The sequence below is a fragment of the Chiloscyllium plagiosum genome, unplaced genomic scaffold, assembly GCF_037043375.1.
Source record: "Chiloscyllium plagiosum isolate Xiang-an unplaced genomic scaffold, Cpla_swu_hap1 HiC_scaffold_8, whole genome shotgun sequence".
Classification (NCBI taxonomy): Eukaryota; Metazoa; Chordata; class Chondrichthyes; order Orectolobiformes; family Hemiscylliidae; genus Chiloscyllium; species Chiloscyllium plagiosum.
This window is the reverse complement of record NW_028270146.1, coordinates 86599022-86626573: the sequence shown is the minus strand read 5'-3', so window position 1 is coordinate 86626573 and position 27552 is coordinate 86599022. Positions and strand designations below refer to the sequence as shown.

Below are 27552 nucleotides of genomic sequence, written 5' to 3'. Positions count from 1 at the left end.
AATTACAAAATACCGTGCAAGAACTGTAACAAACACTACATTGGACAAACAGGCAGAAAACTAGCCAACAGGATACATGAACACCAACTAGTCACAAAACAACATGACTCTCTCTGACTGGTATCCTTATATACAGATAAGGAAGGACACCACTTCGACTGGGACAATACATTCATCCTAGGACAAGTCAAACAGAGACATGCACGAGAATTTCTAGAAGCATGGGATTCCAACAGGAACGCTATCAACAAAGACATTGAGTTGGACCCCATTTATCACCCCCTGAGAAAAAGAACAGGAAATGACATCACGAACCCAAAGAAACCCAAACATATAAATAGAAAGCATGAATCATCAGCAGTGCATCGTCTGGAGGATCACTGAAGATGTTACCGAGCATGGTGACGAAACATCTGAAATTGAACCTTCCAGCTCAGTGAGCAAACCTACATCCAGAACCTCAACCTGAGCTACAAATCTTCTCAAAACTCGCTAGCATCTCTGAATAACAAATGCCCTTATCCCACTCTCCTTGTGCCTTCTTTCTTTCCCTCAAATCTTGTAGCAGGAATGCTTAATTCCTTAGTTTGAGACAATGCACTATTATCACCACTATGTTATAACCACATTAATTTGCACTTGTAACTCACCAATGTTATTCACCACAAATTTAATAAGTTATTTTATCTTAGTCAATCTTGCATCGCCACAGTCACCTCTACCATCTTTGTATGTATAACTGCATTTTAATGCTGTTCACCTCTTCCACTCCTCTACAAGCCTTTTAACTTCATTGTACTATTTCAACATGGTGCGTTCCTGTGCCATATTAGTTTAAAGCCTCCCCAAAGCTCCAGTTGCACTCCATTAGGGCATTTATCCAAGCTCCGAGGTGCAAACCCTTTCATCTTATACTGATCCCTCCTGCCCGAAAATCTACTCAATTTTCTGGGAGCTGCCAACCCTACCTTCAGCATTACTCCACCAACCGCACGAATCTATCTTATCTCACTGCTCATGGGCACACAAGGATATAGTGCTTTCAAAAATCCAGGTAGCACTAACTTTAATGTCTTGAACTCTAACTGCAGGATCTCAGCTTTTACTTTCAGTTCAAAAATGAACCATGACTTCTGATTATTGTCCTTCATTCTCCAGAATGTTCTCAACTTCCCTGCTCTTCAGTCAGTCCTGACTAAGCTCACCTTTCACAAGGAAGAAGTTACAGCCAAACATGTACATCTTGAAGAACGATTAACCTGACTTCTTCCATTATTTTCTTCCTTAAATTTGTGGTCCAACTACCTTTACCATGGCAGCAGACTGCCCAGTGTATTGCATGGGATAACGATTCAACGTGAGTGTGTGCATCATCTGACTTACAGTGAGCAACACCAAAAATGATATGCACATTTTGTGCACAATATAGCTAGAGATTGTAGGGTTGCAGGTTTAAAAGAATAGCGACATGCTTCAGTAAGCTACAGCAGATGTTATCCAAACAAAATAGTGACCAGATATTGGTATGCATTGCAAGTAGAATTAGAAAGCTTATATCATTTCAAACCTGAATGCAGAAATTCTAATCCATAATAAACAAAGGCTCAGTAAACCAAGGTTGCTGAATCAATGAATGAGACAAGATTAAGTAATCTCATTTATTAACACATATAGAGTCATAGAGATGTACAGCATGGAAACAGACGCTTCGGTCCAACCCGTCCATGCCGACCAGATATCCCAACCCAATCTAGTCCCTGCCAGCACCCAGCCCATATCCCTCCAAACCCTTCCTATTCATATACCCATCCAAATGCCTCTTAAATGTTGCAATTGTACCAGGCTCCACCACATCCTCTGGCAGCTCTTTCCATACACGTACCACCCTCTGCATGAAAAAGTTGCCCCTTAGGTCTCTTTTATATCTTTCCCCTCTCACCCTAAACACATGCCCTCTAGTTCTGGATTCCCCAATCCCAGGGAAAAGACTTTGCCTATTTACCCTATCCATGCCCCTCATAATTTTGTAAACCTCTATAAGGTCACCCCTCAGCCTCCGACGCTCCAGGGAAAACAGCCCCAGCCTGTTCAGCCTCTCCCTGTAGCTCAGATCCTCCAACCCTGGCAACATCCTTGTAAATCTTTTCTGAACCCTTTCAAGTTGCACAACATCTTTCCGATAGGAAGGAGACCAGAATTGCACGCAATATTCCAACAGTGGCCTAACCAATGTCCTGTATAGCCGCAACATGACATATCCTTTTCCACAGTAAATACTGATTCAAAATGTTCATTTAGTATCTCCCCCATTTTCTGTGGCTCCACACAAAGGCTGCCTTGCTGATCTTTTTGAGGGGCCCTATTCTCTCCTTAGTTATCCTTTTGTCCTTAATATATTTGTAAAAACCCTTTGGATTCTCCTTAATTCTATTTGCCAAAGCTATCTTATGTCCCCTTTTTGCCCTCCTGATTTGCCTCTTAAGTATACTCCTACATCCTTTATATTCTTCTAAGGATTCACTCGATCTATCCTGTCTATACCTGACATATACTTCCTTCTTTTTCTTAACCAAACCCTCAATTTCTTTAGTCATCCAGCATTCCCTATACCTACCAGCCTTCCCTTTCACCCTGACAGGAATATACTTTCTCTGGATTCTTGTTATCTCATTTCTGAAGGCTTCCCATTTTCTAGCCGTCCCTTTACCTGCAAATATCTGCCTCCAATCAGCTTTCGAAAGTTCTTGCCTTATTCCGTCAAAATTGGCCTTTCTCCAACTGAGAACTTCAACTTTTAGATCTGGTCTATCCTTTTCCATCACTATTTTAAAATTATTAGAATTATAGTCGCTGGCCCCAAAGTGCTCCCCCACTGATACCTCAGTCACCTGCCCTGCCTTATTTCCCAAGAGTAGGTCAAGTTTTGCACCTTCTCTAGTAGGTACATCCACATACTGAATCAGAAAATTGTCTTGTACACACTTAACAAATTCCTCTCCATCTAAACCCTTAACACTATGGCAGTCACAGTCGATGTTTGGAAAGTTAAAAACCCCTACCATAACTACCCTATTATTCTTACAGATAGCTGAGATCTCCTTACAAGTTTGTCTCTCAATTTCCCTCTGACTATTGGGCGGTCTATCATCCCTTTCTTATTTCTCAGTTCCACCCAAATAACTTCCCTGGATGTATTTCCGGGAATATCCTCCCTCAGCACAGCTGTCATGCTATCCCTTATCAAAAATGCCACTCACCCTCCTCTCTTGCCTCCCTTTCTATCCTTCCTGTAGCATTTGTATCCTGGAGCATTAAGCTGCCAGTCCTGCCCATCCCTGAGCCATGTTTCCATAATTGCTATGCTATCCCAGTCCCATGTTCCTAACTGTGCCCGGAGTTCATCTGCCTTCCCTGTTAGGCCCCTTGCATTGAAATAAATGCAGTTTAATTTATTAGTCCTACCTTGTCCCTGCCTTCCCTGACTGTTTGACTCACTTCTGTTCTCAGCTGTACCCGTCTCAGATCGTATCTTTTAGAAGTTTGGCTACTCAATGTCAACTACAGCTAATTCTGCAAGGTAGATGCCTTTTCAGTTGCCTCTGGTTCTTTTCTTTTTAAATCATCTATCAAATTATTTTAGATCAATAATGGAATACTGTGTGACAGGGAAACTAGCAGACCCACAATATCACAGCACGGAGTTTGTTGGGAAAAAAAACTCTTCTACTTCTTCCAAACAGCCTTGCAGCAGAGCCTCCCCACCCCACCAGCAAAATGCCATTAAAAGAGATTTCTCTGTTCCAGCTGTTCTACCACATCTGTGTTTTAAATCTTGCCAATGAGCCATCTGCTGCTGACTCAAAGTGCTCCGAATTATCTGAAAACTTTGCATTTTGTGCTTGGTTCTTTTGCAGCAGCAGATTGCAGTTTTGAGCATTAAAAATAACAGAGGAGTGCAAATGAGGTCTTGCATGTCAATGCTATCACTTATTTTTAACTCCATAAAATCTCTGCAATTGGACAGTTCAGAATAAATAACAAAGCCAAGTAGGACTGACCTGATTAACCATGCACATGCTCACTGAACATCAAGGTTGGGAAATCAGCTTGAGCACGTGAGAGACAAAACAGAAGTCCTGAACTTGTCACAGCGAGCATTTTGTAAAAACAAAACGTAGAATGATGGAACAAAAATCACAATTTATTTAAAGACCTAAATGAACGCAGAAAGTGATTTTTCTCTTAATGTAGTGTTTCTGCTGTCTTAGGGTTGCTAATCATGACCAAGGTATCATTATGGGACAAGGCAAAGGCGCCCTCAAGAACGTATTCAGTTGATATGAGACTTGAACTGATGTTGTTGGCATTACTCTACACTCTGGCCATTTCGCCAACCGAGCTAATAAACCTGCAAGGTGATTACAGCAAGATATTAAAGTGGCTGATAAAAATGTTAACCCTTTAAATACTAAAAATGAAGGAGCTACGATTTCCAGTGCAATGAAATACATTAAATTCCCCAATGTAGCTTTTCCTGCTGCATTGGGTAGCCAATTCACCAATTACAACATTCACCTGTTGATTAGTGGGCAGCATGGTGGTTCAGTGGTTAGCACTGCTGCCTCACAGCGCCAGGGACCCGGGTTCAATTCCTGCCTCGGGCAACTGTCTGTGTGGAGTTTGCATGTTCTCCCCGTGTCTGCGTGGGTTTCCTCTGGATGCTCCGGTTTCCTCCCACAGTCCAAAGATGTGCAGGTTAGGTGAATTTGCCATGCTAAATTGCCCGTAGTGTTAGGTGGATTAGTCGGGGTAAATATAAGGGGGGGGGGTTCTCTTCAGAGGATCATTGTGGACTTGGGCCGAAGGGCCTGTTTCCACACTGTAGGTAATCTAATCTAATCTAATCAAGGTTCAACTGTTTGAATGCAATGTTTTGAGTATTAGAAGGCATCTTCAAAATTCATATGAGGTGTTGCAATTGTCAGGGCAGCCTCAGTGCAAAGTCTACTAACAGGCTATAAAATATCAAAATAAACTGTGTAACAAAATGAGATTTCGAAGAGAATATAGAGGGGAAACAGAACACACCAAACCACTGACTGAAACAATCCTCATTTTTATGCCAGCAGTATGAAACCTAAGGGAGTGACAAGAAAAAGTTACACAAGGCCCAAATAACACACTGGTTTCTGCTCTGCACTGTTCTAACAAAAAATCAAATGCATAACAATTGAAAGATATTGGAATTATACTCAAATAGTATTTCTGTCAAAATGTCTCAAGGATATAACTATTCCCAATGGCAACACACAAATGCACCTGGAACACACTAACACTTCCATTAAAGCAGATCAATCGCACAAGAGCCCAAATGTTTACCCTCAGGATGTGAATGAAATGCGACAAAAAGTGAAGAAAATCTAGAAATAATGGTACGGATTTTGAAATCTGATGGGATTTTGGAAAAAAACCTGAAATAGAACAATTTATGCCTTTAGTTAAATTTTCCAACCCAGTCAGCTGAGATGAGCGTTACTAAAAAGCAAATGCCATCACATTTCTGAGAGGAATAATGCATAACATAAAACTGAACACATTTGGCAAACATTGGTACTAAATCAGCATTGTCATAAAAACGTCTACAAGCTGGCTGACGTAGGGAACAGAAATATTACCTTGGTGCAATACAATACTCCCCCCCGACACCCCTCCCCACACCCGGCAGGTATATAAAACAAAGTCTGAAACAAAAATGCATTAAATTACTAGATTTCAGGAGATATTCAGAAAGAAGAACATCCGTCAATGGGTAGCAATCTTTAGGGGTCACAAGAATAGCTAGACATCCTAGTGCAGGTGAGCCAGATCACATTGCTGGCATTATGTACAAGCATTCTGAACCAGTCAGCAATTGAAAGGATCACAAATACTGTGACACATCAATGACTTTCAGCTGGTATCTGCTCTTTCCACGATTGGAGATCAGTTTAGAGTTCAAGAAGGTGAATTACCTAATTTTCAAAAGCACCCTCTGAAATGTACTTCAGGGCAGCACGGTGGCACAGTGGATGGCACTGCTGCCTCACAGCGCCAGAGACCCGGGTTCAATTCCCGCCTCAGGCGACTGACTGTGTGGAGTTTACACATTCTCCCCGTGTCTGCGTGGGTTTCCTCCAGGTGCTCCAGTTTCCTCCCACAGTCCAAAGATGTGCAGGTCAGGTGAATTGGCCATGCTAAATTGTCCGTAGTGTTAGGTAAGGGGTAAATGTAGGGGCATGGGTGGGTTGTGCTTCGGCGGGTTGGTGTGGACTTGTTGGGCTGAAGGGCCTGTTTCCACACTGTAAAGTAATCTAATCTAATCTAATCAGCGAACAAACATAGCTTTTTGCCTAAAAGCAGAATGTGCAATCTGCAAAAAATTACATGCTTTCTCAAAAAAATTGGAAGTCAAGATACAAAATTAACTTTAAAATCTGACGAAGGAGAACTAAATTTAAGATCCATTTTGGAGTTATCAGTATACTTGAATTTCTAAGATGGCGCCTAACCCTGGTTACTTCCACTAAAAGATGATATTAAGTAGCTTCCCTCATTCCATCTTCCAAAATCTTTCAAAGCCTTCACTGTAAATGCAATGGGAAGAAAATAATGAGCTATACTGCTTTGAGAAAAGAACCTACTCTGCTCCTCATCAGGCAACTGCAAAGCGTATAAACCTGTCCAAACTATTACTCACCCATACTCATCCATAACCAAAATAAAACGCAAATTAGTAAAAGGCCCTTTTTCCTTTTACAAGCAAAATGAACAAACTATCAAAAATTTAAAAGACAGCTTTGATGCCGCTACAAAGGAATCTGGGTCTTTGGCAGGAAAATTCAGCCTCCAAACACATAATTCATGTGAACAGACAACAAATGGTGTATGAAGTACAGCTGTAATTCCTTTTGCAGATCAATAGCCTTTGACAGTCCAGTGCTCACACTTCATAAACAGCAACCTAGACGAACCACAAGAGTATCGATAGCTTCAGAACACATAGGAAGAAATTGCAAAGGAATATATATAATGCACGTTTTTAAAAAAACAAAGTCAATCTTTATAGATGTGTTATGACACACTTCCAAAACTTTTATGTTCCGAGATGTGGGCTGAAGTTGTACCTTATAGCCCAGAGGTGAGACATGACCATTGCATCAAAAGATCCTTGGTAACATACCTACAGCTCCAATTCATTATATAACTACCAAAAAGTGTACAGCCTCTCAAAATTAGGAGGAAGAGGAAATTTCTAGCTCATTCAGTCTTTCTGATAGAATGCATCACACTGCTTCAAAGATTATTTTCATTTGCTAGTTTACAATGTTACGGATTTAATAGTGCAATTGCAGAGTTGCGTACAATCAGTTTCAGATAGTAATGCTGATCAATAAGCAAGCCTCAGATTATTATGCATTGCAGCAGTTCAAGGCTTTGAAATAGAGGACCTTTTATTGCTCACCTTCCTCTTCACTTTTTGAACATCATAGCGAACTTGTGTAAATTCACGAAGGCCAAAGGATCCACCAGTAATAAGCAGCTGTGGAACAAAAAATAAAAGAATTTACTTTGCTAACTTAAATAATACACAAATACTCTGGGGGAGTCTGAGAGCTCATGTTAATGCGTTTGCAAAAAGAGTCTTCAGTGACGGAGAGAGACTGGAGAAGTTAGGGTGGTTATCTTTAGGGCAGTGACGATTTTGGGGAAACTTCACAGTGTCATTCAAACTGAAGAAGGGATTTTGATGGCACAGAGTAAGACAGTTTCTATTCTCAAGGAGGTCAGTAATCATAGAACACAGATTTAAGATAACTAGCAAAGAAGTGGTAGGGTGAGGTTCCAACAGAGAAAGACAACTTTGAAAAACACATAGGAGCTTCTATGACCTGAAATTTGCTGCCTGAAAGATGTATTCTCTTTTAAAATAGGAATGAATGGCTCTTTTAAATGGTTGACACACCATGGGCAAAGTGACTTCCTTCGGTGTTGGCTTAATTCTCATTTCCTTTTGGTGACATTTACAGATTTCAATCCCCTGCAAATGGCTTTCAAGCTACACGTGAGGAAAATGAAGGAAAATAAATAAGAATTGAGATAAAAGAACAGCATTTCTAATTAAACTTGTAAAGTGAATTGTATTCCATGTTAGTACACCCTAGAAAAACAGTTTTGAGCATGGGCACAGTTGTACAAATTGATCACCAGAAGTTACTAGTTCATGAAACAGTGTAATTATAGAGAAGCACAAACATCCCCGTTCTCCCACACCAAGCTGAAAGTCAGTCTTTTTTTAGCAATGTGCAAATTTCTGGCAATCTACACAATATTCTGTGTCATTTACACTCCTTCAGATACTGATACAGTACATAGAGACAAGAAATTGGACGAGTCACATAAATACTATGGATGCAAGAGCATGTCAAGGACTGGGGAATTCTGTAAGCATATAACTCACAGCCTGACTCCCCAAAGTCTGTCCACCATACACAGGTCACAAGGCAGGATTGTGATGGAATACTTTACTCGCTTGCACCCCTCCAGCTTGACACCATTCAGGATAAAGCAGCCTTTCTTCATTCTTTTCTCCCTCCACTAAAGCACACGTTGACTACTGTGTGCCATCTACAGGATGCACTGCAACAACTCACCAAGACTGCATCAGTAGCACCCACCAAACCAATGATCTCTTCTATCTAAAAGGACAAGGGCAACAGATGCACTGAAACATCACCACACGAAAGTTGCCCTCGAAGCCACACATCATCTTGAACTGGAACTGTATACACTACCACTGGGCCTTGAGACTAAAATGTGTTTCCCAACAACACTGTAAGTACATACAAGATGGACAGTAGCATTTCAAGGGAGCAGCTCACCACTACCTTTGCAAAGGCAATTATGGATAACCAGAAATTGCTGTGCTCGTTAACACCCACATCCCATGAGCAAATTAAAAAAGGCTGCCTGAAACCATCCATCAGCCTCAGTCCTAAAATACTGCATATTCTCGTGTAAAAGTCAAATTCTTTAGACTATTTTTAAAAGTTCAATTTATAGGTTCGACTATTACACAGGCCCTAGTTTTGAGGGGCTGAAATTCATCCTGCAGTTCAAAATACCGTATTATTAGCAGAAGTCGATTTGATCACTCAACTAATCCCAGGTAAAGAAGAACAACACAATGAATTACGGTAAAGGGAATTACCAGATCAAAGCAAGAGAAACAAGAACGAATTACTGGTAGTAAATTTTATTTATATATACTGGTACAAAAATTTAACATGTCAAAGATTCAGTGAAATCCTGCAAAATCACAGTGTTCAACATCGCCATGGCCTGGTATAATGGCACACTTAAAATGAAACATTTATTAAATTCTGAATGTGTAAGCGTGTTGAACTTTCCCGCCAAATTCTTCCTTTCCCCTCCCATTTACTCTCGTATGTAAGGAACCTCAGCAATATTAACACATTTGTCAAAGAATTAAAGATATATGCAGCTAATATATCTCACTTTTATTCAGATATAATGGCACAATTAAAATGATTAACTTTTTAACGATATTGACTTTTGGATGTATAGTGAACAAAGTTCAGTGGCACGGTGGCTCAGTGGTTAGCACTGCTGCCTCACAGCGCCAGGGATCCAGGTTCGATTCCTGCCTTGGGCGATTGTCTTTGATGAGTTTGCACATTCTCTCCATGTCTGTGTGGGTTTCCTCCGGGTGCTCCGGTTTCCTCCCACAATCCAAAGATGAGATGCAATATAATAAACAAAGAGTGATGAGTAGAGTTACCAGTATGAATGAATGCGATTTTGTTTAAGTCGGTTAATAGGAACGTGTAGTTTCCTTTGTAAGAGGTTTATGATGCAATATAGTAGGATCAACTTTTACACGAGGTACATGGAAAATACAAGAATTGTTTGGCCAAAAATAAGGGGTCGACAAGTATATATAGTACATGATCTTCCATACCAGTCTACACCATAAAAGATAACAAGCAAAGGTGCAAAATACTCACTTTACAGTATAACACTCGATACAATTTGTGTTAAACACAAGGACATTAATCTGCCTTAGATACACAGTTGAATTATCTGGATATTTAATATTAGTTGTAGAACGTTGACAGAATCAATGCTTAAAATAAATGGGAAACAAAATGTAACTGTCTACACAGTTGAACTCAAAGCAAGAAACCGCTGTGGAGAATATCGTATCCCCAAAACTGTTTGTCAGGCATCATGAAAGAATGGACTCACAATGGCAGCACTTATTGGCAGTGTCTCAAGATTACAAAATATTGGGAAATCCCACTACAATAGGATAGGAACATTGCTGTGAAAGGTAGTGAGGGGAAGCTAAGTGGACATTTCCCATTCCATCAATTGTCTCATAATGGAGAGATTTTTGTCAGTTTTATCACTTACAGATCTGTTCAATATCATGCTCAGGTCATTACTCATTCAGCATATTGGGCACAACAGGTGATTAAAACATATCTTGGCCTCAAACTTAAGATGCTAAAATAGTAAAGGGAATACCTTTATTTCACATTAATATACACAACATTCGTAACTCACAACAAATTGTTGCGACAAATAATAAGCTCCTTTACATTTGTGATAACTATTCAAAACTCATTAGGCACTGCATGTACAGACAGAATCATAGATTCCACACCTGCAGTGTGGAAACAGGCCAGTTGGCCCAACAAGTCCACACTGACCCTCCGAACAGTAACCCACCCAGATCCATTCCCCTACCTATTACTCTACATTTACCCCTGACTAGTGCACCTAACCTACACACATCCCTGAACACTATGGGCAATTTAGCATGGCCAATCCACCTCATCTGCACATCTTTGGGTTGAGGGGGGAAACCGCAGCACCTGGAGCAAACCCATGCAGACATGGGGAGAATGTGCAAATTCCACACAGACAGTCGCCCAGAGGCTGGAATCAACCCAGGTCCCTGACGCTGTGATAGCAGTGCTAACCACTGAGCCACCGTGCCACCCTGATATGAGTTCAATGACCTTCTTCCTTAAAAACTATGATCACCCCAGAGGTTGTTCAAGGTACTACTTATTACTGACTCAAGCTAAACTTCTGTCCATCACACTCGATATGTGCACATCATGAATAGATTACCACCAAAGTCCTAATAAACTTGCATAAGTTTCACATCATCTGTACCGACTTGTTAGGTCACCTAATTGATTGAGGACTATTAGTTAACTAAAGAGGCAACTCTACTTGAGGAATACAGGTAGTTAACTAACAAATAAACCAATATATACATTGAGTATTTTGATTATACCCATTATGACTTAACATAAAAAGAATGGCAGGGCACCTCAGATCAATGAAGTGCACATCCTGTTATGAGTGATCGTCCCACACCTTGAGAGTTTGCAGGTACAGAGGGTCTGGGTGCCTGTCATTCAGAAGACGTGTAGGCTGATAGTTTCGGAGGACCATGTGCCTGGTGCCCTCCATAAGCGAGCAGAGAGATGGGAGGAGAAAACTAACTATGGAGCTGGAGAATGTGCAGGAGGGAAGCCTTTAGATTCTTCAGACATTGGGACCAGTTCAGGTGAAATTGGGAATCGACCAGGATGGTAGGTGCCCCTCAGCATTTGTCAGTGTTTTTGTTTCTTTTTAAAACCATTTCAGTCGATGAAAATCCCAAGCAGGGCCGCAGACACAGAAGGGAGAAAAGCAGGGCAGGTATCGAAAACTACCGAGGGGCTTTAGAAAGCTGCACAGAGATTGGAAAATAGACAAAAAGGAGTCTCAAGAAAGGAGGGGGCTTGGAAGTATAAATTTTAAGCTACATCAGAAAGATCATTTAGAAAAGGAACCGGAATGCAACTTAATGCTCCTACTTAACAGGGTTTTCAGAGAAAAGAGAGCGCGGGGTAAAGATGGAGATGGGATGACAACGTTGATTGAAGAAACAATTATAACTGTGACAAAGGGTGATACATTAAATGTCTTAGCTCATTTGATCCCTGTAAACCATGGAACAAAAGGAAGGGGGAATGGCCGTGCTGGGTACACGCTACAGACCTCCAAACAGTTTGACTGTCTCAATGTTGATAAAATATAGATTGTTGATTTCAGAATTTCATAGTTTGATTTTACTCCTTGGGATTTTCACAGAGTGAAACGGTTTTAAAAAGAAACAAAAAACACTGACAAATGGGCTACAGCAATTACCTGACCCCACGATAGACAAAGTTCACAAAAATCAACGTGGAATGTAGAAATAAAAGCAAAGTAGTGCAGATGCTGGAGGTCTGAAACAGAAACAGAAATTGCTGGAGGAACTCAGTATGTCTGCAGCATCTGTGGAGAGACAATGTTTTAGCTGTAAGAGGCCGCTTTATCACAAAAGGAATAAAACGAAGCCGGTCTAAAATGAAATTGGGATTTTATCAAAAGGCACCAAAACCAATGAACTCAGGCAGGTGTGACAAATCATCTACTTTGATGAACAACTTTATGGGAACTGGCGCACTGGAGATGGAACATCATTTGAGATTAGCAAATCAAAGTAAACGCAGCTTGCGGAGAGTGAATACATAAAACAAGCTTATATTTCAAGGTGCCAGTTCCAGCTGAAAAGAGATTAATTAGTGACTGTAGAACTGAAGGTGCAAAAAGCTCTGTGCGTCAACAAGGAAAACAGAGAAGTGATAAGACAGATCACAAAGAAACATCAGAACATGGAACTTAAAAGAAGAACTGCAACACTGACTATATTACAAAATAATAACTGTGATCTCAGATTAAAATCTTACAGCTCGATGACATCCCACTGACTTTAAATTGTATGTTCCTTTCACCTGGTTCTGTACTGGAAACTAAACCTTTGTAACTTTCTACTTGCATCACCACATGCATACTTGAAACTGCACCTTTACTTTCTCCCCCTCAGCAATATCAGATAATAAAATTGCTTCCTTTCACTCAACCTTATAATTGGTTCCTCTCTGATCAGTGGAACATAGTTAACGTTTTAATTGAAAGAGTACAGCGTCACACTAAAAAGGATGCATCTTTGTTCACGGCTGAAAAGGTGTGAGTGAATTCACACCTCTTCACCTAATCACAAAAGTGATGAAGAAAGAAGATCAAATCTGTAAGGAAACCCTTGAAAAATGCAAAAAGAGCAGAATAGTGGGGGAATTCAATTACCCTAATAGCTGAGATGCAGTGAGGTTAAACGATACAGAGAGCATGTAATTGCTGGCTACATTCAAGGTAACTTTTTTTTTAAGGTCACTATGTGACAAAATGAACAAGATGAAGGTGGAGTGGGGACTGGTAGACGATTTAAGTTCAGGCAATGGAGCTGAGCAGGTGAAAGGACTATTAGTGGGGGAGTACTTTTGTTGTAGTTAGTGTAATTGAGTTATACTTAGCACAATTCTGGAAAAGAACAAAGATAAATTGAGAGAAGGCCAACTTGATTAGGCAGAGCAACAACTTAAAATTGTATTGGAAACAATCATTTCAAGATTAAGTGGTGCCAGAACAATGGGAAGAAAAACAATTCAAAGAGTTTGGGTAAACATTGTTTTCTCTAAGAGACAAACAGAACAGTAGATTCCAGAGATCTATAAATGACAAGGTGATAGTAGGCATTGTAACACATAGAAAAGAAGCTTGCATGAAACACAAAAAGCTGGAAGGATATTATTAAATTGGAGAGGGTTCAGAAAAGATTTACCAGGAATTTACTGGGAATGGAAGGCTTGAGTTATAGGGAGAGGCTGGGACGTTTTTTACTGGAGTGTAGGAGGTTGATCTTATAGAGGCTGAAAAAAATCATGAGGGGCATAGCTGAGGTGAACAGCAAATGTCTTTTCCCAAGGGTGGGAGAGTTCAAAACTAGGGGGCATATTTTTAAGGTGAGAGGAGAAAAATTAAAAAAGGGATCTGAGGGGCAACTTCTTCACATAGAGGGTGGCCCGAATGAACTGCCAGAGGAAATGATAGATCCAGGTACAGTTAAAAGACATGTGGACAGGTAATGAACAGGAAAGGTTTAAGAGGGATATGGGCCAAACTCAGGCAAATGGGACTAGTTTAGTTTGGAAAACTTGGTCAGCATGGACGAGTTGAATGGAAGGGCCTGTTTCAGTGCTGTATGACTCAGAGTACAGAAGAGTACCAGAAATACAGGGGTGAACGTGAAATGGAAACTAGAACAGCAAAGAGATGGAATATTAGCAAGTAAAATCTAAAACGTTTATAACTGTATCAAAAGCAACAGAATAACGAAGAAAACAGGCAATCGGAAAGGTGACCAGTCCGTGAAGCCACACTTGTGGGCAAGATTCTTAATGAAGACTTTGCCATTGTCTCCACAAGTCAGGGGCCTATGATGAATTGCAGTTGATAAGTAACAGTGAAACATTGGATTAGATAAACATTGTGAGAGAAGGAGCATTAAAGTGTTTTGCACTTACAAAAGGAGATAACTCGCCAAACCTGGATGAAACGTAATTCGGGTTGTTAAAAGAAGCAAGGAAGAAAAATGCAGAGGCTGCAATCCTCAGATTTCATCCTTCTTGGCTAGAAGACCTGTGCCTGTCCTCTGGGGATCTGAGGACTTTGTTCTGTAATTCACAAAATGAGCGAAAATTGGAGTAACTAGAGGCCAGAGGGACCATATAAACCTTTATTCAGAAAACCATGAATCAATCAGGGCATAGGCAAATGAAGAAACATCTGCATGAAGTTGTGAAGGGAAGGTTGGCCTGAACTAACTTCCAAGATTTTGAGGAAATGTCATGTAACGTTGCTGAGGACAGTGAGTTGGATATGATCCATATGGCTTTTAGTGAGGTTTTTGACATGGTCTCATGTGGCAGGCTTATCAAAATGGTAAAGCCTTGGTATTAAAAGGAGATGACAAACTAGATCCAAAATTAGTTAGTGGCAAGAAATAAAGGATAACGGGGGTCTGGTGTTTCTCTGATTAACTTTTTAAATCAGCTAAGTCTTTCAGAGCTGAGTACATTTGCATTTTTATAGTCTATATGAGTGATTAGACCCAAACATTGAGGATTTCATAACAAAACCAAGCTGTAGATGGTGCAAAAATATAGGTCATCTGATTGACTGCGAGGAGGAATGTTTTAGAATGTGGCACGGTAGAGACGGTCTGGTCAGTTGGGCTGGAGAATGAAAAATGAAATTACTTCACACGTCTATGGATTCAATGCATTTTGAAAGGAGCATTAAGGGAAAAGAATGTATAATAAATGGGAGGGGAATGTGGAATAACAGAGGCACTTTGGATATATGAACACAGATCACGAGAAAAGTACAGCTTGGGTTATAAGATGCTTAAAAGGCACACTGCACACTTTGCTTTATCACTTGAAGCGCACAATACAAGAGCAGGGAAATTATATCAGAACTCTAGAAAGCACTGTTAATCCACAGTTCAAGTCTTCTGGTCACCACATCACAGGAAAGGTATGATTGCACAGGAGATGGTACAGAGGGGATTTATAAGGATGTTAGCAAGACTAGAAAATGTTAGCTGTAAATAAAGATTAAATACACTAGGTTTCCTTTCTTTGGAACAGAGGCAACTAACATTCAAAGGTGTACAAAATTATGAGGGACCTGGGTACAGCAAACAAGGGGAGCTTAGCATATGGGATCGTAAAACAGGGGAACACAGATTTCAAGTGTTTGGTGGGTTCAGAGGGAGAGGATGAAAGGCCTTTCCACTATAGGATTGTCAGGAGTTGGAACTCATCACCTGAAAAGGGAACAGCGGTGGTAATTCCACCACATTTCAAAAGTATTTTTTTGTCTACTTAAAAAGAGTGGGACCTGCAGGGCCATAGACCTAATGCAGGAAGGTGGGATAATTGAGTGTCATAGGCATGACAGACTGTGGTGTCATAAAATTTCTATACATTGAAGCCATCGATTCTCATTCCTGCAGTTTGTAAATTGTCCCTGGAGATTGCTTTTGTTCAAAAAAAAACAAACAGTTCTTGCTTTGCCCAAACTGCTCTGTCTATCCCATTGTAGTCCTAATTCATCATATCACAGTCTACATGCACATCTTGCTGACCAAGGTTCTTGATGCTGCATTGACTCTCTCCAGCATTATCAAGTTTTGCATCAGGCAATTTGTGATGCAAAACGATTAGGTTGGAGGCTGAAGAAAAAACACCTGAATAGGACACAATACAGCAAACTCTGGGCCAATGCTGCTGGTTCATGCACAATAATTTCACTTGCAGTCATTTTCTTCTGCCAATTGCAGCTGTCTGCACACAGCTAACTTTTGATGACCTTGATAAGCAATCACATTCACAAGAATTTTAATGACTGAAGCCATTACTACAGGTTTATTGAGCAATAATCTGCAGTTAATTGTGTGCTGTGAATTTTTATGCCAATTTAATTTTGCTGGTTTTAAATGCAAGAGGAGCTTCTCAGTTGCTCACAGACAGGCAGAGTACAACTGCATCTGAAATCCTTGCTGACTTCAGTCGCCCAAAGCTAGCTTGGCCACACCCTTAAACAAATACGACATACATACGAAATAGCTCCAGGCCAAGCTACTTTCCTTCAGGTTCAAGGTCAGCTACTATCATTTTAACACAATGTATGATCCGTTCCTATGTACAGAACATGGCTTCTTGAAAGCTGATCTTCACAAATTGAATACTCTGCCAGAAATTATCAACTTGTGTGCGAAGCTCTATCAGCACACAGGTGGGCAGATTTCCGATTTGAAGCAAAGTTGAGTACGTTTACATATATTTGACAATTCGAATTTGCTAAAAATGGTAAATAGAGCTCTTCCTTCCATGTGCACAAAATCAAGTAGAATATTGACTCTACATCTTCATGGCACAGTGTGCAAAAGGTCTATAATTTTGGTTGTGGCACCACTCTTACAATTCAAATAGCCATGATGTAGGGATGTAAGGAGTAAAGGAAATTTAGACTGCACTGAAATCATGACCACTCGTTCCCTGAAGATGAGCTATGACCATTTCTTTTCACAGGTCTAAGACCAAATAGTCTACAAGCCCAGTGGCCAAGAGCCAGCCCTTTCACAGAACTCCCATCGACTGCTCGGGCTTGTTAATTACTACTTTGTAGGTTGCAAACTATTCAGGAGTCCTGTGCACAAAGGGAATTAATCACCTAGGAAGTGCTTTTCAAAGTAGTGCATATGAATCAATATTCCCTGCTGAAAATGTATTTGCTGGAGCACATGGACTTAACATATTCCAAAGAAATCCAAATTAAAGATACTGATACCACACCATTCAACTAGTGGTGCCTGTTACAGAGATGCTCACATGGAGAGAGGCATATTTTGATAGCAGCCTTGTCACACTGTATAGGATTTCTTTTAGAAAAATGCTCGTCATTCTTCCAAAGGTTGTCCATCAGCAACTGCAATGTGCTCAATGTTAATTGCATCCCTGGCGATATTAGGCATGATATTTCCTATCCTGCTTTAACAGGATTTTCCAATTAACTGTGACAGTGTACAGCATACTTTAAGAACTGCTTGCGTGCAGTTGCATATTCTAGCCACTAGGTGGCAACAAAAACCTTTTGCCTCAGTATTTTGCATGCTTTACTCAAATTCATCTTGTGCTGAAGCTCAATTTTTCTGATTAGTTTCTCAAATTTTTATCTCTGCATCTTGTGATCTCCCTCTGCTAAGTGGCTGAAGCAATTTGTTTTGTTTTGCAAATGCAAACTCCATCATTTAGTTTGGTCACGTGCACATTCTCTCTTCATAAGCGCTTAAAGGGATCGTACTGAGGACCCACTGGTGGTAGCACTGGACTGGTGGTTTGGTTTAGTAAAGGCCACTTTCACCATGACAGTTCAAAGTGTGTTATTCAACAGATGTAGCTGGTCACAAGGAAGGGGAGTGCAGCTTCAGTTCTCCTGCCATTCTTACGGCTCTGAAATGCCATGGTTGGGAATCCTGGAGATAAAAGAATCCAAATTGCTTGAAGCTTTGCACCAAAACAGTGTTACAGAGAGAGAGGGAGAGGGAGAGAGAGAGTGAGATAACTTTCCTCACCTCTCAGTGGTCTGTAGCAACTTGTCTTAGAGTGCTCTCAAGCTCAAGTGTTGTGATTTGCAGCGACAACACAAAGCAGGACTTCTGCTAAGTTTTAAATTCAGAACAAAGGATAACATTTGCAACTATATTTTGAAAGGTAAAAAGCTCTCCCTCCTGTGCACAAACACAAACATAAGAAAGGATGGATTCTAGAGGCAAGGCACGTGTTTGGTTTATTAGCAGAAATAAATAACGGCTTCTAATTTTAGTCCTTTAAGATGGAAACTTTGCAGGCTTGGCTGGTGGTCCCTTGTTCTTCAAAAGGAGCAAGCTTTGGAATTTCCTTCCAGACAAAGTCACTATTACGTTCCCGTGGAATTGAATCTTTACCAGTTAGGCCACATCAGTATCTCATTTCACTGCCGGAGGTGACTGACGTTCAGGAGAAAGCGAGGGACTGCAGATCACAGACGAAGAGTATGGCGCTGGAAACTGATGTTTAGGAAGGATTGTATTCTTCTTGCTAAAGGAATATTCATGTTCTGTTCTCTCCCAGACTAGCCTTGACTTTGGCTAGTTCAAATCCCTTCAGGGCACCATTCCTTCTTAACTGTCCAATGCTGTCCATCCCAGCAACTTACCTGTGCTCTTCAAATTGTGACATCTTGCACCTCTATGTCCTCCACACAACTGACTTTTCTCCTTACATAAGCTCTTACAAGCTATTGATTAAGATGATTTCTTTGAAGTTGGTTTTAATTATCTGACTGACACACTTCCATTCTTCACCATAAATGATTCTAGATTGTAAACCACTGCTACATAAACAAAGTGTGGCGCTGGAAAAGCAGAGCAGGTCAGGCAGCATCCGAGGAGCAGGAAAGTCAATGTTTTGGGCATAAACCCTTCATTAGGAATGTGGGGTGGGGGTGGAGGAGGTGAGGAGAAATTTAATTCAACTAATATTACAAAGAGAAAGAGCATTTAGCCCAGCAACGCTACCCTTTCCTGTAGAAAATGGGAATAAACTTAAGAGTTTGCAATTTTAGCATCACATTCAAGACAGAAAAGATTGTCACCACATCTCTGTAATGTTGTCCAACTCTGACCCTACCTATAATCACCTGCTGCGTAACCACATATCCTCCAGGCTTTACTACTCCTACGGAGCCTGGACCAATCTACCATATTCCTGCAGCTATCCAAACCTTTGCTGTTATGCCTTAACTTGATTCAAGTCATGTTCACCCATCACCCTCGAGCTCACTGACCAACATTAGGTCTCTGTTGCATGACAACCATTTAAAATTTCTCATCCATCAGTTCAAATCCTTCCATGGCCACCATTCCTTCCTAATGTTCCGATGCGGTCCAGTCTCCTATCCCAGCAACTTACCTGTGCTTCCAAGCAGTGACATCCTGCACCTCTGTACCCTCCCTACAACTGCCTTTACTCCTTAAATAAGCTCTGAAAAGCTAGCCTCTGATTGAGCTTTTAATCACCTGATCTCATATCATTGTGAGTGGCTCAATGCTAACTTTGTTAGATCAGATGTAAACCATTTTGGAGCATCCAAGGCACTACGTCACTGTCAGAATGTAAAACAAGCTAATGAAACACCATTTTCTTTTTCTTGCAACACCACAGATGCTGCCAGAGCTGCTGCACCTTTCCAGCATTCTCTCTTTTTATCACTGATATCTGGGCACCTGCAGCATTTTGTACTGTAGCGTCATCATTGGCATGAGATTGTGGTTATAGTGAATAATTCAGTTATAAATTCCCATAATCGTGTTTGAGAAATTCCAATTGAAGTTTATGATAAACAAAAGCAACATTTGCACCAGAAAATAAGAGATGTTTCGTATTAAAATGATGGATTCAAGGACAAGGGCGCGTGTCAGTCGCAATAGCAGGATCAGAGACTGGAGAGGATGGGTTTGAGTTGGTGCAGTACCTGAACCATGTTCAGAGGAAGGGGTGACAGCAGGACAAGGAGAAAGGGGAAACAAGGCAATTGCTTCTCACAGTGAGCTAGATCTTCTAGATCAAGGTCACATAACATAAAGGACAATGACAAAGATCATACCCTTCGAAAGAGAGCAGAATATGATTTAGGACACGTAACACCTGGAGTTTGGTCATTCAAATGATCTTACTCTACATTTCAACTCCAGTCGCTCACCTTTGCTTCATGTATATTGATTCCTTCACCAAAAATCTTTCAACTTCATTTCACTAATTTACTTTGTCTCGCTGTCCACGGCCACCTGAGGAAAAAGTTCCACCATGGTGTGGAAAACTGCTTCCTGACATCACTCCTGAATAGTTCTAGTTATAGGAGAAAGTGAGGACTGCAGATGCTGGAGAGTCGAAATGTGTGGTGCTGGTAAAGCACAGCAGGTCAGGCAGTGTCCGAGGAGAAGGAGAATCAACGTTTCAGACATAATCCCTTCATCGGGAATATAGGGGAGGTAGGAAAGGGGGGGGGGGGCTGAGAGATAAATAGGAGGGGATTATGAGGCTGGGCAGAAAGGTAACTGGGCAGGCGATAAGTAGATGGAAGTCGGAGGTGATGGTGAGAGGTCGGAGCAGAGGATGGAGCAGAGAGGTGGGAAGGATGATGGACAAATAGGACAGTGCTGAGTGGAAGGGTTGGATCTGAGTGGGGGAGGGGGGGGGAGAGAGAGAGAGAGAGAGAGAGAGAGAGAGAGAGAGAGAGAGAGAGAACTGGTGAAATCGATGTTGATGCCATGTGGTTGGAGGTTCCCAAGACGGAAGAGGAGGCTTACTTCCTCCAGGCGTCGGGTGGCTTGGATTTGGCGGTGGAAGAGGCCCAGGACTTGCATGTCCTTGGCAGAATGGGAGGGGGAGTTGAAATGTTTGGCCACAGGGCGATGGGGTTGCTAGTGCGTGTCCCCCAGAGATATTCTCTGAAACGTTGCATGTGTTGGCGTAGAGGAGACCACATAGAGAGCAACAGACACAGTAGATAAGGTTCTGGATTAGTGGTGCTGGAAGAGCACAGCAGTTCAGGCAGCATCCGAGGAGCTTCTGCCTGAACTGCTGTGCTCTTCCAGCACCACTAATCCAGAATCTAGTTTCCAGCATCTGCAGTCATTGTTTTTACCACAGTACATGAGGTGTTTGGATGTGCAGGAAAATCACTGCCAGGTGTGGAAGGATCATTCGGGGCCATGGATGGAGGTGAAGGGGTAGGTGTGGCAAGAGAAGGTGCCGGGAGTGGAGGGTGGGTTTGTGTTGTTGGTGGTGGTCGTGGCGGTGGGGGGCAGATTTAACGAGGGAGTCGCAGATGGAATGGTCTCTGTGGAATAGTTTTAGTTATAGCCCAGATATGCTTTGCTTACCCAAATTCCCAATTCAACATAGTCTCACTAAGTTTATGCAAATAATCTTCTCAGTTTAATGTTTTACACCCCATTATCATTTTCATGTCTCTAATCATACTTGGAACAAAACCGAAACCTCTTTATGAGGTTTACTGGCTCCTTTTAATTCACAATTTTCCTGATGGAGGTCTGACTAAGCCTCTGCAGTGCCAGGTGGTATTCAGGGAGTTAAATGGGGTCATGGAAAAAGGAAGAGGTGGGTCAATAAAAGATGGAAGCGCAGCATGAGTCATGGTCTCAGGTGGAGTAGAAAATAGGCTAAAGCAGGAATCAATAGCAAAAGCTTCATGAAAAGAAAAAATGTTAAATTGAATTTACAGATGAAAGTTCCTCATCATGTTACCTTCTGTTCTGTCAGCATCCAGCCACCATGTTTAATTACGTTTCACTTTGTTCTAGTGCCTGTCCCATTGGCGATTCCTGGCTACCAGACTGGGTTATTGCTTTGGGGAACTCCTCTGGTCTACGCACAAGCAGGACCCTGACCTTTCTGTAGCCGGTCATTTTAACACAGCTTCCTGCTCACATGCCCATATGTCTGTCCTCGACATGGTGCAGTGCTCCAGTGAAAAGCAGCGCAAACCACAGGAACAGTATCTCATCTTCAGACTAGGTACTTTACAGCCTTCTGGACTTAATATGGAATTCAACACCTTCAAATTGGGAACCATTTCTTTCCTTTCTTTTCGCTTGTTGTCATGTCCTCCCCTCCCCTATTCCATTTACTGTCCTTTCAAGTCTGGCAGGAGACACATCATTGTTCTTCCATTCTCACATTCTGATCATTCAACATCATCTACTAACATCTTTTCTCCACCAGCATCTTACGCCCACTACCCCACACCCACTCCCCCCTCAAACTATAGCATAAATGCTGTCCCTTCCACACTTCACAACAGCTCTGAAGAGGAGCCATCTAGACTCAAAATGTTAGTTTGCTCTCTCTCCGTGGATGCTGCCTGACCCACCATGATCTCCAGCATTGGTTGTTTTAAGTGCTCCCATCTCTTCCTTACTTCCCTTCACTTTTCCACCCACTTCGCCATATCTGTCACTTCATTCAAATCGCTCACTCTCCCATTAGCCAGACTACCCCTTTCCCCAGTCGGCCCATGCTCTGCCGCTGCTGAACCCAATCTTCTTTGTAAAAGGATCAGAAACAGGGACAGGAGGCCGTCCGGCCCCTTAAGCCTATTGCCCTATTAAATAGAATCGTGGTTGACTGATCTGAACCGTCCTGAAGTCCACTTTCTTTGCCCTTCCACCCCCCTCCTTCAAAAACCATTGATTCCCCAACTGATCAAGAATCTATGGCACTCTCCCCCCTCCACACAGCCATCCTTACACCCTCACCACCATTAACCCTCCTCCTCTCTGCGATCTGAGAACATTTGTAGCTCAGGTTGAAGTTCAGGTTGTAAGTTTGCTCGCTGAGCTGATAAGTTTGTTTTCAGATGTGTTGTCACCATGCTACATAACATTATCAGTGAGCCTCCATTGGAGCACTGGTATTCTGTACCGCTTTGTATTTGTGGGTCTTGTTCTCTTAATGTGTGTGATATCATTTCCAGTTCTTTGTCTCAGAGGTTGATAAATGGGGTCCAAATCAATGTGTTTATTGATGGAGTTCTGGTTTAAATGCCAGGCCTCCAGGAGTTCCCATGCATGTATCTGTTTAGATTGTCCTAGGATGGATGTGTTGTCCCAGTCAAAGTGGTGTCCTTCTTCGTCTGTGTGTAAGATTACTAGTGACAGCTGGTCATGTCTTTTGGTGGCTAGTTTTCTGCCTGTCTGTCTGATGTTGCATTTGTTGCGGTCCTTGCAGGGTATTTTGTAAATAACATTCGTTTTGTTGGATGTTGACACAGGATCCTTTAGGTAGTTGTTTCAGTGTGTTGGTATGTTTGTGGGCTACATGGTGCCAATGAGTCACGGCAGTCTGGTAGTCATTGATATATGATATATTGATGTCTTTAATATATGGTAGTGTGGATAGTCTCAGGGCACGTGTCTTCTTGATTGAGTTTACTGTTTAAGAATCAGCAGATTGTATTCATGAGGTACCCATTGTTCTTGAATACACTGTACAAATATTTTTCTTCTGCTGCTCGTAGTTCCTGGGTGCGACACAGTTTTGTGGCCCATATAAATAATGTCCTGATGCAGCTCCGTTTGTGGGTTTTGGGATGATTGCTCCTATAGTTGAGTATCTGGTCTGCGTGTGTGGCTTTCCTGTAGAAACTGGTCTGCAGTTCTCTACTGACTGTTTGTTCCACTGTGACATCTAGGAAGGAGAGTTTTTTGTTGTTCTCTTCCTCTATGGTGAAATTTATGGCAGAAAGGACGTTGTTCCATTTTGTGATGACAAAGGCATCATCCACATAGCAGATCCAAAGCATGGACTGGATAATGGGGAGGGCTGTTCATATGAGTTTCTGTATTACTGCTTCTGCTAAGAAACCCAATATTGGTGATCCCACGGGTGTCCCGTTGATTTGTTTGTAGGTCTTGTCGTTGAAGGTGCAGTGGGTAGTAAGGCACAGGTGTTGAGGATGCTGTCCTTGCTGATGGAGTTGGTGCTGTCTGGTGTTTGTGTCCTTCGTTCCTCTAGTAGTGAGATCATGATTCCTTGGCTATGCTGATGTTAATTGATGTGAATAGAGTCGTTACATTAAAGGAGACCATGACTTTTTCCTCTTCTATCTTGGTGTCTTTGATGGTGTTCAGGAATTCTTGGGTGGAGTGGATGCAGTGCCATGAGTCTTCTAACAGTTATTTCAGTTTACAATGAAGTTCCTTTGCTAGTCTGTACGTCGGTGTGCCAGGGAGTGAGACTATGGGTCTCAGGGGCCCTTAGTTTGTGTACCTTAGGTAATCCAAGGAAGTGGGGTGAGTTGGATCCATCAGGTTTCCTTCTTTGGAGATCTATCTTGTGAATTTCACCATAACAGACCAAGACACATAAATAGAAAGCAGGACAGAACACCAGCGCTTCACCGGAAGCTCACTGATGATGTTACCGAGCATGGCAATGAAACGTCTGAGAACAAACTTACAACCTTTGCTCTTGGAAAGGCAAATCAGAGCAGGACTTAATGTTAAGGTCCTGGGGAATGTTGCTGAACAAAGACACCTTGGAGTGCAGGTTCATGTTGCCTTGAAAGTGGGGTTGCAGGAAGATAGGATAGCGAAGGCGGCATTTGGTTTGCACTGAACATAGGAGTTGGGAGGTCATGTTGCGGCTGTACAGGAAATTACTTTGGCCATTTTTGGAATATTGTGTGCAATTTTGGTCTCTCTCCTATCAGAAGGATGTTGTGAAACTTGAATGGGTTCAGAAAAGATTTACAAGGATGTTGCCAGGGTTGGAGGATTTGAGCTAGGGAGAGGCTGAACAGGCTGGGGCTGTTTTCCCTGGAGCATCGGAGGCTGAGGGGTGACTTTATAGAGGTTTATAAAATCATGGGGGGCATGGATAGGGTAAATAGGCAAAGTCTTTTCCCTGGGGTCGGGGAGTCCAGAACTGGAGGGCATAGGTTTAGGGTGAGAGGGGAAAGATATAAAAAGAGACCTAAGGGGCAACTTTTTCACTCAGAGAGTGGTACGTGTATGGAATGAGCTGCCAGAGGAAGTGGTGGAGCCTGGTACAATTGCAACATTTAAGAGGCATTTGGATGGGTATATGAATAGGAAGGGTTTGGAGGGATATGGGTCGGGTGCTGGCAGGTGGGATTAGATTGGGTTGGGATATCTGGTCGGCGTAGAAAGGTTGGACTGAAGGGTCTGTTTCCATGCTGTACCTTTCTATGACTCTCTATTAACCCCCGACTCTTCCCCCTCCCCTCCCCTCCACTCCACTCACCAACATGGGAAGTCCGAACCTCAGAGTCCTGCTCCTGTTCAGGAGACCCATGACGCCGGACCGAGGGAGGGGCTCCGTCCGACTGCAACCACCTCCTTCCCACAAACTCCGAGCGCCAAGAACGTAGCGGACCCCTTTGGGCGGTGCACCCTGTGCTTTCCCGTGTGCAGCGCGGATACCGTTCCGGCCGGTACAGCAGCCCCGAACACTCGGGCCCGGCCGACAATTCACCCCAATCCAGTCCCTGAGCCTCACATGCTGCTCATCCAGAATGTTTTCATTGCTCAGTGTGTCCATTCAATTTGTCACTTAGTAGTATGATGCTGGAGTGATTTTGCATTCTTTTTCTACTATTAGGTTGCATAGGTTGTTTTACTGACTTTTTTTAAACAAAATTTACCATGGAAGTCACCAGATACAGTGAAAGTCAAGTTCAAAAGCGTTTTCCCAGAAGAAACACAAACAGTAAAACTTGGGAGTAATGGATGACGTTCCTGTGGAGCTCCAGTACGTTTATTTCCAACTTTCAGTGGTGGTTAAGTCAAGATTTAAAGAGCCATTCAGCAGGAAAATTAGAAAGGGTAAAAATTATCAGTTCCTTTGTTTTTAAATTAAAAGGGAACACCACCATTTGCGAGTTTCCTCTGCCCAGGTCACCCACTACCCAGAGTTAGAAACATATCACTTATTCTTCCAAAATCAGTTTAAAAATTTACCTTCAGCATCAAAAATTACATAATTTGCAGAAAGTAAGCATTATTAATTGACATCAGGCTCTGCCCATAATTTGTATTCTGCTGGTACACAATTCATGTGCTCCCACAAGCTACTCACTTAACAAAATGGGAGGTGGCTCCCTCATGTCTTTGTGGGTCAACCGAAGCAAATTAAATTGCACGCGTTCAAGAAGGCACTACCACCTTCTCAAGGGCAACTATGGACGGGCAATAAACGCTGCCCAGCCAGCAACGACCACAGTTCATAATCAAATTTTTATACATTGCTACATTTGGAACACCAAAGCTGCAAAGTTTTGTGTAATGCTTGTATTAGTGGCGCTATGGATGCTGATTGGTACAGCTGCGTTTTGTGCATACTCTTCTGTTAATATAGGCCTCAGCACCTGCCATTTTCATATGTGAGTAGTCAGTACGAACAGAAGCTAATTCACCAGCAGAATGCAGATTATGGGCAGGTCATGATGTCAATCAATAATAGAGTCATAGAGATGTACAGCATGGAAACAGCCCCTTCGGTCCAACCCATCCATGCCAACCCAATCTAGTCTCACCTGCCAGAACCCGGCCCATATCCCTCCAAACCCTTCCTATTCATACACCTATCCAAATGTCTTCAGTATGCTATTTAAAATGACTATCAATTATTGTTAATTTAATTGCTGATTGATTGGTTGCTGCTAAATTACTCCAAGCGCATTGGTAGTTTTTGTTTTTATTCAAAGTTGCTGATCTCTGAGGGAGTGATTGGTGAAAATCTGGTTGTGACTTCAGTTCTGCTCAGAGTACCAGTCATGAGTGCTGTACATTTGTTATATTAATTTAAAAGGATTTAAGAGTTATGAGCTCTACGGAGAGGCTGAATAGGCTGGGGCTGTTTTCCTTGGCATGTCAGAGGCTGAGGGTAACCTTATAAAGGTTTAGAAATTCATGAGGAGCATAGATAGGATAAATAGACAAAGTATTTTACTTGGGGTGGGGGAGTCCAGAAATAGGTGGCATAGGTTTAGTGAGAGAGGAAAGATATAAAAGGGACCTAAGGGGCTACTTTTTCACGCAGAGGCTGGTGCATGGATGGAATGAGCTGCCAGAGGCTGGTACAATTGCAGCATTTAAAAGGCTTCTGGATGGGAAGGGTTTAGAGGGACATGGGCCCAGTGCTGGCAACTGGGACTAGATTATTTACAATATCTGGTTGGCATGAATGTATTGGACCAAAGGGTCTGTTTCCATGCTGTACATCTCTATGACTCTGTGACTCTAACTACATTATAATGTATAATAGAGTGGCACATTTCTCGATTGCAATATGTTCAATATTTCCAAAGCAACAATGTCCCAGATGGAAAAACCACTAAAACAAAATGAAGGCATCAGTGTTTGCTTTGATTTGTCACACAAAATGCATTTTGGTG

General features: G+C 41.9%; 1 protein-coding gene across 1 annotated transcript in view; it reads right to left on the bottom strand.

Moving 5' to 3' along the window:
- cox16 (cytochrome c oxidase assembly factor COX16) overlaps positions 1–25532 on the bottom strand; it is a 51565-nt gene extending 26033 nt beyond the window's left edge. Inside the window, exons 1-2 of the mRNA XM_043698119.2 lie at positions 25401–25532; positions 7502–7579 (exon numbers count right to left, since the gene is read on the bottom strand). Of these exons, the coding sequence (XP_043554054.2) occupies positions 7502–7579; positions 25401–25451 (129 nt within the window). The 5' untranslated portion in view covers positions 25452–25532. The remainder of the gene's footprint in view (positions 1–7501; positions 7580–25400) is intronic.
- Between the last annotated feature and the right edge of the window lie 2020 nt (positions 25533–27552).